The sequence below is a fragment of the Elephas maximus genome, chromosome 20 (assembly GCF_024166365.1).
Source record: "Elephas maximus indicus isolate mEleMax1 chromosome 20, mEleMax1 primary haplotype, whole genome shotgun sequence".
Classification (NCBI taxonomy): Eukaryota; Metazoa; Chordata; class Mammalia; order Proboscidea; family Elephantidae; genus Elephas; species Elephas maximus.
Window position 1 is genome coordinate 49,147,557 of NC_064838.1, and position 10,050 is coordinate 49,157,606.

The following is a 10,050-nucleotide window of genomic DNA, read 5'->3' on the forward strand; positions in this document are numbered from 1 at the left end:
ATGTGTTCGCTTGTCATACCTCCTAAGAGAATTTTGAAATACTGTATACCCTTTTGCATGTTTAAAGCTGACTTTAATTCTGAAATTTTTCATTGTAAGTTTAAGTGACTGCAAAGGATAGAGGTTTCAGCATCCTGAGTGTTGCTGTCAGCCCCTGGCTCATGGTGATCGTGCACTCAGCCCTGGCTCATGGTGATCGTGCACGACGGGTCAGCCCACTGGGACCCACAGGGTTTTACTGGTTGATTATGAGAAGTAGCTCACCAGGGCTTTCTTCCTAGTTTTAGTCTGAAAGCTCTGATGAAACCTGTTCAGCATCATAGCATAAAGATGTCTTATGATATTCTTTTAAAAGTATACAACTGATTGGCTGCATTCTATCCATTTAAAAATACACGAACAAACACTTAAGCCTAAAATTTTACATTGTTCTTTTTTCCTTTGAAGTTGAGTTTTCATTCTACTTCCACATAGAATTTTATCCCAATGTAATATATTTTTTGGAAACTTTTCTGGATTACCCCATGATACTACTTAGCAATGAAAATATGTATATAGATTGAAAATAATTTTTAAATTTTTATTTATTTTTTTATTGTGCTTTAAGTGAAAGTTTACAAATTCAAGTCAGTTTCTCATACAAAATTTATACACACATTGTTATGTGACCCTAGTTGCTCTCCATACAACGTGACAGCGCACTCATCCTCTCTACCCTGTATTTCCCGTGTCCATTCAACCAGCTCCTGTCCCCCTCTGCCTTCTCATCTTGCCTCCAGACAGGAGCTGCCCACATAGTCTCATTTAAAAATATATTTTAGTTATATGTCCCTAAGTGTTATATTTATCCTAGATTGCATTCTCATTACAATTATTATTAGTATCCAATTAATCAAAGTATCCTAAATTTATTATAAATTTTGATAATTATTACCTGTAGAAAGTAAAATTTCAGTGGCAATGCCTTTTAATGCATTTCATCTTGATGCTTATTCTTCAGTTAGCTCATTATTCCATTACACTTAGTTCTGGGATAAGACAGGATTCAGTACAAATTCTATTCCTGTTTTCTGTTTTTATAAATGTATGTGCTGAGAAATCTTATTCCCATAGTAAGTACATGGCAGTAGAGGGAGTTTTGTTAGAGTATTGTCATTCAGTTATTTGAAATCTAAGTTATATGCCAAAAGCCACATAGTGATCTACCATCAAAAATTCTTTTTCACAATCAGCTGACAGAGACCACCTGACTTGTGAAAAGATTTGTACCCAGTCATTGAGTCATACCCAAAACCAAAGAGTATCGATATGGAACAGAGCTTGTTCTACCCCTCCATCACAGAGGAGCAGTTCAGGGGCTGGCTCTTGGTCAGTTAGTGGTATACTAGGATGGAAACCCAGGTCACTTACAGGATCTGTGAAAGTCCAGCTGTACAGTTTATAGAATTGCAGCTGTTTTAGAAATAACATCCATTGAGGCCTTCTAGCAAAAGAGAATAATAGCTATCTAAGCTGACATGTAGTTGAGTGACCAATGATCTTCAGTGAGACCCTGTCCCTAGAACATACAAGAGCCCATGCTTGTGGGCAAGGGAGGTACACTCCAGCAAATGGCATACAGTTTTACCAGTCCCAGCCTGCACCAGTGGCTTTAAACTTTATGTTAGCCTTATGTATAAGTGAGGATCCTTTTAAAAGCTGCAAGGAACTGAATACCTATAGGTAGGAGATGTTCAATTTCCGGTAACAAGAGGTCTGGAAGTATATTGACTCAGTGATGCCATCAGAGACCCAGACCCTTCCCGTTTTTCTGCTTTGGGTCCTCTAGCTTGTAGCCTCTTGGCCACAAGAGCAGCGTGGGTTGTAGTGAAATGGGTTCAAAAGGGTTTTCTTTGGTCAGGGAAAAAACTCCCAGAAGCCTCCTGGAATCAGCTTTTGTCTCTGTGGCCAGAATTGGCACACGTTGACTGTTTCTACCTGCCGGCCAAGCTGAGAAAACGAGCACCTGGCAACAGGATAAAGATAACCATGCTTAGCTTAGATCAATCATTATTTCCTTCCACCCCCAAATAAAATTGGATTTCTACCAGCAAGGAAAGGCGCCCTGGTGGCGCAATGGTCAAGCACTTGTCTGCTAACCAAAAGGTCAGTGGTTTGAGCCCACCTTTTGCTCTGTGGGAGAAAAGATCTGGTGATATACTCCCGTAAAGATTACAACCTGGGCAACCCTATGCGGCAGTTTTACTGTGTCCTATAGGATCATCATGACTCGGACTTGACTCGATGACACACAAAAACGTCAGCAAGGAAGAAGCAGTGGACTAGTATTGGGTAGGCTACTGCAGTGTCTGCCATGATATAGAACCTTTCTTCAAACCAAAGCAAATATGTAAGACAAGACAAACGTGGAGGGAATCTGAAGAACTAGGAGAGCATCGTGCCCTTCCCCTCATACCCTCCTCCTAAGGTTTCCCAGAGGGTAGTCTGAAAACGTCCGTTGCAGTTGAGTCAATTCCGCCTCACAGCGGCCCCACGTGACAGAGTAGAACTGTGCCATAGGGTTTCCAAGGCTGTAATCTTTACGGACGCATACTGCCACATCTTTCTCCTGCGGAGTGGCTGGTGTGTTCAAACCGTTGACCTTTTGGTTAGTAGCCAAGCACTTAACCATTATGCCACTAGGTTTCCTTAGTCAGCTGCCGTTAAATGGTATATTTAAGTCTGTGTATTACATTATTTCAATGATCAACATTCCACATACATTGTAAAATAAAAGACATTTGTTTCTTTTGGGAAACACTTAGGAGTTAGACAGTTTTATAAAGTCAGTGAAATTCTGTATAACAGTAGTAACCTTGTTTCTTTTCAATTGATAGTTGTTTAAAGAAAAAAAACCAAACCCATTGCCATCAAGTTGGAGACTCATAGCGACCCTGTGGGACAGAGTAGAACTTCCTCATAGAGTTTCCAAGGAGCGGCTGGTGAATTTGAACTGCTGACCTTTTGGTTAGCAGCCAGGCTCTTAACCGCTGTATCACCAGGGCTCTGATAGTTGTATAAAGTTCTTAAATTCTAAATAGCACATCCTTGAAGAAATGACTGGTGTCCCCATTGTCAGGATCAGTTTCTGAAGTCAGAAATTATTGAAATCTGGGGCACTGGAAAAAACCATGCAAAGTGTAATGCTGTTTAAATTACGTTTGGTCCAAGTGGGCTGACTCTAAAAGAATTTCGATTCTAAATTTTTATTTATTATTTTTAAAAATGGTGTGAGGTGTTTTCCAAAATGAAAGTCTTAGGTAAAAACAGAACAAAACAATCACCCGTAAGTACTGTGGTCCTTTAAAAACTCATGTATATGAGACCAAACAGTCAACAATTACTTTAAAACAAAGATGAGGATGTAAGCGGGCAGGGAAACTAGATTCATGGAAGCAGAACCACCAGAATGGAAACAAAATGTTCATGTGTTGTGAAGAATGTAACCAAGGGCACTGAGCAACTTGTGTAGAAGGTGTGGAATGGGCGCCTAAACGGTTGTGTAAACCTTCATACAAAACACAATAAAATATTTAACAAAAACAAAAAATAAAAGCACATCTGACACAGGGCAGCACTTGAATCTTCATTTGCCAGCAGCAGGGGAGGGCTCAATATTAATGACATTTTCAAATCGAAATTTTGGTCTTGGGAGGAAAATGTCTAGTTGGAGTGCTCTTTTTCTACTTATGCTCCTTTGGAGTACCATAAAGCGATATTTATTCTTACAGCCTGGAAGAAGTTCAGGGTACCCTTCAGAACAAAGAGAGGGACTGCCTTAGAATGGCCGAAGAAGTCGAACGAATCAGAACTTTGGAGTCTAAAGCATTCCAGGAAAAGGAACAACTGAGATCAAAGCTGGAAGAAATGTATGAAGAAAGGGAGAGAACATTTCAGGTGCATTTGTGCATTTGTTTTTTCATGGCACTTAGGACACTTGAATTAAGAAAAGGAATCAGGGTTAATCGCCTGTTATTGGATGTCCTCTGTTCAGAGTGGCTTTGGCAGATGCAGAGATGTATGGTCGAAAACACTGGGAATCTGGGCTGTCTCTCATTCCCTGTATTCTTGGAAGGCATGAAATAATGGCATTTTAGAAGAAAATTTAATCCTTCTTGTACTGATTTACCTGCAGAAGATGGAAGTGATGAGGAAGCAGATGGAATGTCTTGCTGAGGAAAATGGGAAGTTGGTAGGTCACCAAAACCCACATCAGAAGATTCAGTACGTAGTGCGGCTGAAGAAGGAAAACATCAGACTTGTGGAGGTAAACTCTGAAAATTATTCTGAACACACTCACTCTAGTTTAAAAAGTATATTTAATTAAAATCAAATTATTGAATCAATTACTTCTTACTTCAGGGAACCTTCTTGAATTAAAAAAACTTTGTGATTGCTATCCATCCCAAGTATACTTCAATCACTTAAATTATCATAAACATCAGATTCTTGCTTCATGTTAGTTTACATATTGAAAATATTATATTCTTCATTTGCAATATGAACTTACAAAGGCCAAGAAGAACTCTGCTTATAAGAATTAGAGCTTTAATTTGTTTTCCTTTTCTTTTTCTTTTAATGGCTTACTAGGAGACGGGAAAGTTGCGGGCTGAAAATGTATTCTTAAAAGAAAAGAAAAGGAGTGAATCATAAGGATCGTGGTCACCTGGTCAAACAAGGCATCATCTTGTCTAGAGGTTTTTTTTTTTTTTTTCTGTATAAAAGTAAGACCCCCTTTTGTCCACTTAGTGGAGCTGATTGTAAGGCCCTGAATCGTAAAATGTGTGTGTGGTGGTGCCTGACCCTCAAACAAGCATTCCACATCCATGTACTTACTCCCTGTGGCAGTTGACCATTAGGAGGCTACCAGCCCGTTTCAAGGCTTTACATCAGCTGTAAAATGCAGGAAAACCTTGTGCCTTTTGAAAATAAGAGTCCTTGGTTCTTACAGTGGACGTGGGGTCGGAGCAGACATTTTCTCCTCGTGTACTGCCATGATCTCCTTTGATTTTTATGTTAGAACTTCTAACAACATGTGAAAAGCAGACTTGTTAATATAGTTTATTTTTGTATTCCTACTTTGAGTATTCTTGTGAGCGTTTACATGCCTGTAAAATGACCATTTTTTCAAAATGTAATAAAATCTTTGAAAAAGATGAAATAATTTGGTAAAGTGATTTACATTGTTCATTCAGCAAATACTGAATGAGCATCTACTACATGCTAGACAGTAAGCAAACAAAACCCTGCCCTCAAAGAACTTCCATGGATCACAGCTTCATTAATTTTTATTGCAAATAATATTCCATTGTATGGATATGCCGCATTTTATCCATTTGCCAAACGATGGACCTTCGATTTGTTTCCAGTGGGGGGCTGTTATGAATCATTCCACTGTAAATATCCGTGTGTAAGTTTTGGTGTGAACATGTCCCATATCTCTTGAGTAGATCGATACCTAGGAGTGGAGTTGCTGGGTGGTACATTAAGTATATGTTTAACTTTATAAGACATAGCTTGTTTTCCAAAGTGGCTGCACTATTTTACAGTCCCACCAGCAGTGTGTTCCAATTTCTCCACAACTTCGTCAACACTTGCTATTGCCAGGTTTTTGACTATAGCCGTACTAGTGGGTGTGTAGTGGTATATCACTTGCGTTTTCCAAATGACAAATGATGTTGAACGTTTTTCCACATTATGGAATACTACTCACTAATAAAAAAAGGGACGAACTACTGACTAATGCTCCAAAATGGATGAACCTCAAAAAACATTATGCTAAGTGAAAGGAGCCAGACATATTATTGTGATTCCATTTATATGAAATGTCTGAAATAGGCAAATTTATCGAGACAGAAAGCAGATCATTAGTGCCAGGGGCTGGGGATGGGAGTGGGAATGATTGTATGGGCATGAGGGAAACTTTTGGGGTGGTAGAAATGTTTTAAAACTGGTTTGTGGTAATGACTGCCTCAGAGGGAGGCACTTTCACTGTTTGTTGAGCCTCTACCAAGTGACAGGTGTTCTAAGTGCTGTAGGCATAGCAGAGTAAGGGAGTAATGTGGTGTGGCAGAAAGCGGGTAGGGAGGGAATCTGTTTTAAGGGAGCGTGATCAGAAAGGGCCCATCTGAGGAGCTGGGTGAAAGGAGTTCCTTTATGTGGCCTTTTGCCTTGGTTCTTTGGAAAAACAGCTGGAGAGATTTTCCCCCAAAACCTTAAGGAGTTACCTAGAGGGTTTACTTTTCCTGGGTATGCTGTTAACAACTTGGTTTGATACTTTTTGTCTGGCCCTGGGCTGTAGCCTGCCCTGTGATTGGTAATGCTTCTTGCAAGGATTGGTCAATATACTGCACAAATGATGTGACTATGAAATATGCAAATCAGGTGACTAGCCTACTATGCAGATGAAATGTCTGTGGCCTACCAAGAGGGGGCTGGTCAGTTTTTGATCGCCTCCCCCACACTGGGAGGGGCCATGCCTTGAAATTTACAGGGAGTTGTGTATGTATGCAGCCAACCCCACAGAGGTTTTTCAGACAGAAAGAAGCAGGAAGAGAAGCAGAAGGAAGAAAGGAGAAGAAGCAGAGAGAGAAGGCAAGGAGCCTCCTAAAAAAAGCTGTAACAGGGATCGAGGGCCAAAACACTGAAGACAGTGATAGGCCTGGAAGGGGCCCTGAGGCAGAACTGGTGTGGTGACAGAGGGCAGGGCCAAGAGAGGCCTGTCCTGGGGAGGTCCAGAGGAGGCTGTCCTGAGGGGGCTGAGAGGAGGCCTGTCCTGGGGAGGTCCAGAGGAGGCTGTCCTGAGGGGGCTGAGAGGAGGCCTGTCCTGGGGAGGTCCAGAGGAGGCTGTCCTGAGGGGCCTGAGAGGAGGCCTACACAGCTGAGAGGAGGCCTACACAGCTGAGAGGAGCTGAGAGAGTTGTACTGCTCTGAAGAAGGATCATTTTGCCTACGTGCGTCCTGATCCTGATCCCAAGGTGTACCCTCTTGCTTCCTCAACTGTTGTAAGTATGGTTTGTGAGTTCTTTGTGGCCATTGCAACAGATTATCAAACTCAGAAGCGAAGTCGAGTGCAGAGGGAGGGATGGTTGGTATCAGAATCGGTGAAAAGATTAGAAGTTGGATGGATGTCTCACATCCCCCTCATGGGAATCAACTTTGGCTTGATCCTGGTCATGATTCTCCCTGAAGTTAGATTCTGAGGCTGCTACTAACTACCATTTTACAGGAGCTGACATTTAACCTGAGATCTGAAGTATGAGAAAGCTTTGGCCACTTGAAGAGGCAAGGAAAGAGGATTCCAGGTAGAAATGAAAAACAGCTTGGTTTCCCAGAGGAATGGAACACCATGTCTGCCTAGAACACCATGTGTGAGCGGGGAGACTGGTAGTGGATGAAGTTGGAGGGATAGGTAGGAGCGGAGTGTGGGGCCTTCAAAAAGAGGTTACATCAAAAGGAGAAAAATGGATAGCAGAATTTTAAAATTCTCATGGACCCCAAATCCTGAAGAGGATTATTTGTTTACAGCAGAAGAATAGCACAAGAGTGCCTTTGTGGTGCCTGGGAAAGACATGATGCCAGAAGGGAGTTACGTCTTGGAGAAGGCGAGGAGCATGGAATCCAAAACCACCGAGGAGGCCATCCTCAAGAGGCCTCCAGAGGAACTTGGAGAGTCTCTGGCCTTTGTTGGCTGAGTACTACTGGAGTAAGGGTTGAGGGATGGTGGCTGAATGCAGCCTGAAGCTGAGTTACAAAGCAGCAAAATATTTTCAGAATTATTGATGGGAAAGTCTTCAGGTGAGACATTCACTCCCTAAATCACAGGCTCCACCCATCCCTACTGTCTCACTCCATTTACTAAATGGGCTTCACACATTTAAATCCGCTCCTTGGCCCCTAAGCCCTCTTAAGTTTGTGACTTCTGGCCTTTAAAGGTGAGGAGGAATGTGAAGGGGTCTCCCAGAACTTTGTGGAGCATCTTCTGCCTGTAAGCCATCTTTAAGGTTTGTTTTAATTGATGTTTCAATAAATGTGAGGTGGGGTATTCCTTCCGCTCCACATTGTCCCAGTTCAGGGTCCTCTAGCTTACATCTGTGTTGCTACTATTAAGTTTGTTTTTTTATTAAGCAGACCATAATCCCTTCAAGCAAACCTTTGTAGCAAATACGCAAGCTGGTAACAGTATTGGGCACTATGGCGGGAACAAAGAGAAGACATGTGACTTCTGCCCTGATAAAACCCAACCCAACCCATTGCAGTTGAGTCAATTCCGACTCATAGCAACCCTATAGCAAAGTAGAACTCCCCATAGGATTTCCAAGGAGCAGCTTGTTGGGTTTGAACTGCTGACCTTCTGGTTAGCAGCTGAGCTCTTAACCACTGTGCCACCAGGGCTTCTCTGCCCTCATATCCCTGTTAAACCTGTTACCCATTGTTGTGGAGTCAATTCCAACTCACAGCAATCCTTTAGGACCCTATAGAACTGCCCCATAGGGTTTCCAAGGAGCAGCTGGTAGATTTGAACTGCCAGCTTTTTGGTTAGCAGCTAACTGCACCACCAGGACTCCGATAGCCCTGTTAGGGAGGCACATATGTTGCAAAATATGTGATGGCACTGAGGACAACAGTCATTTAGAGCCTTGCTACTCAGTGTGGTCTCTGACCACCAGCACTGATATCCTAGAGCCTGTTAGAAATGCAGTATCTCAGCCAGCTCTAGCCCTTCTGAATCAGATTCTTCATTTTAACAAGATCTCTAAGTGATTTGTATATACACAAGAGTTTCTGTCTAGGAGGCAGAGATCACTTCCCCCCCAGAGTGGTCAGGGATAGTGTTAAGTCAACTATCATCACCAGACCAAGGCCCTGCGCCAGGCACTGGGAACCTGGAGATGAAAGAAAAATGTGAGCCCTGCCGTCAAGGAGTTTGCAGCAAGCAGGGAGGCAGCCAGCCAGCTACAGGATCCAGACAGGACTGATAAGGTTGGAAAGTGGTACAGGCTGCTTTAGGGAGCAGGTGGCTCTGAGATACTCAACCTCTAGTGCTAATAGAGGCATCACTTGTTCTAAGACAATTCCTTTTAGATCTTTAAAGCATGCACAATTGATCAAGTCCAACACTTCTTTCTTTGATGAAGGTTCAAAGTGACAACAGCTTTCAGAGTGGAGCACCTTTGAGCTGGGATTCACCCAGCTCTTTGCTCAGTGGCGTGGTACACTGAGGCCTCTCTGAACCTCAATTTCCTCCTGCAAAATGGGGCCATTTGTACTACATAGGCGTCTGTAGAGATTATCCATGCTTTTTTGAGCCAAAAAACCACCCTGTAAGAGGCAGGGTGGTGTGGAAGGATTTCCACGAAAACATGAACAACAAAAAATGCTAACGAACAGTATATATTCTGTGACGTCGTTTTTGTTAAAAGAGCCTCGTACATATTATGTAAAACATGTATGTATGTATATTTTACGTTTGTACTATATATGATTAAATGGAGAATACTCTGTTGACAGTGGGTTTCCTGAAGAGTGGAAATAAGGAGGTAGATTCCACTTTTGTGGAATCTCGATTACCAGAGTGTAGTGATTATGATTTCATTTTCTTCTAATTGCTTATCTCTATTTTCTGAATTTGCTACAATGAGTGTGTGCCCATCTGGGGCTTTTGATTTGTCAGAGCCTTGTCGCCTTCCTCTGGAGGTCTCCAGCACCCTCTACCGACCCATCTTTTCCGTTCCAGCCAACAGCTACTTACACCTGCGCTGCTCAAACAGCAATATGACCCCAAGTCACCTGGGGGGTCTTCTTAGAAAGGTGGTTCCGATTGAGCGGATCTGAGGCGGAGCCTAGGATTCGGCAGGAGAGGCCAAGGCTGGACCACACTGCGTGGCAAGGATTGAAACTGATATGCCCCGTGGTGCAGTTTACAAGCTACACCAGCAACTACAACGTCTGCCCCCGTCATCCCGCCCCAGCGTCCTCCTGGCGTGGAAACCACTAAGTCCGACGCAGGAG

At 42.6% G+C, this 10,050-nt stretch overlaps 1 protein-coding gene across 2 annotated transcripts in view; it reads left to right on the forward strand.

Moving 5' to 3' along the window:
• Positions 1–5,141, forward strand: part of KIF15 (kinesin family member 15) — a 61,388-nt gene extending 56,247 nt beyond the window's left edge. For both annotated transcript variants that reach the window (XM_049863014.1, XM_049863015.1), the window contains exons 33-35: positions 3,771–3,936; positions 4,175–4,306; positions 4,630–5,141. In XM_049863014.1, the coding sequence (XP_049718971.1) occupies positions 3,771–3,936; positions 4,175–4,306; positions 4,630–4,692 (361 nt within the window). In that variant the 3' untranslated portion in view covers positions 4,693–5,141. The remainder of the gene's footprint in view (positions 1–3,770; positions 3,937–4,174; positions 4,307–4,629) is intronic.
• The last annotated feature ends 4,909 nt before the right edge of the window (positions 5,142–10,050 follow it).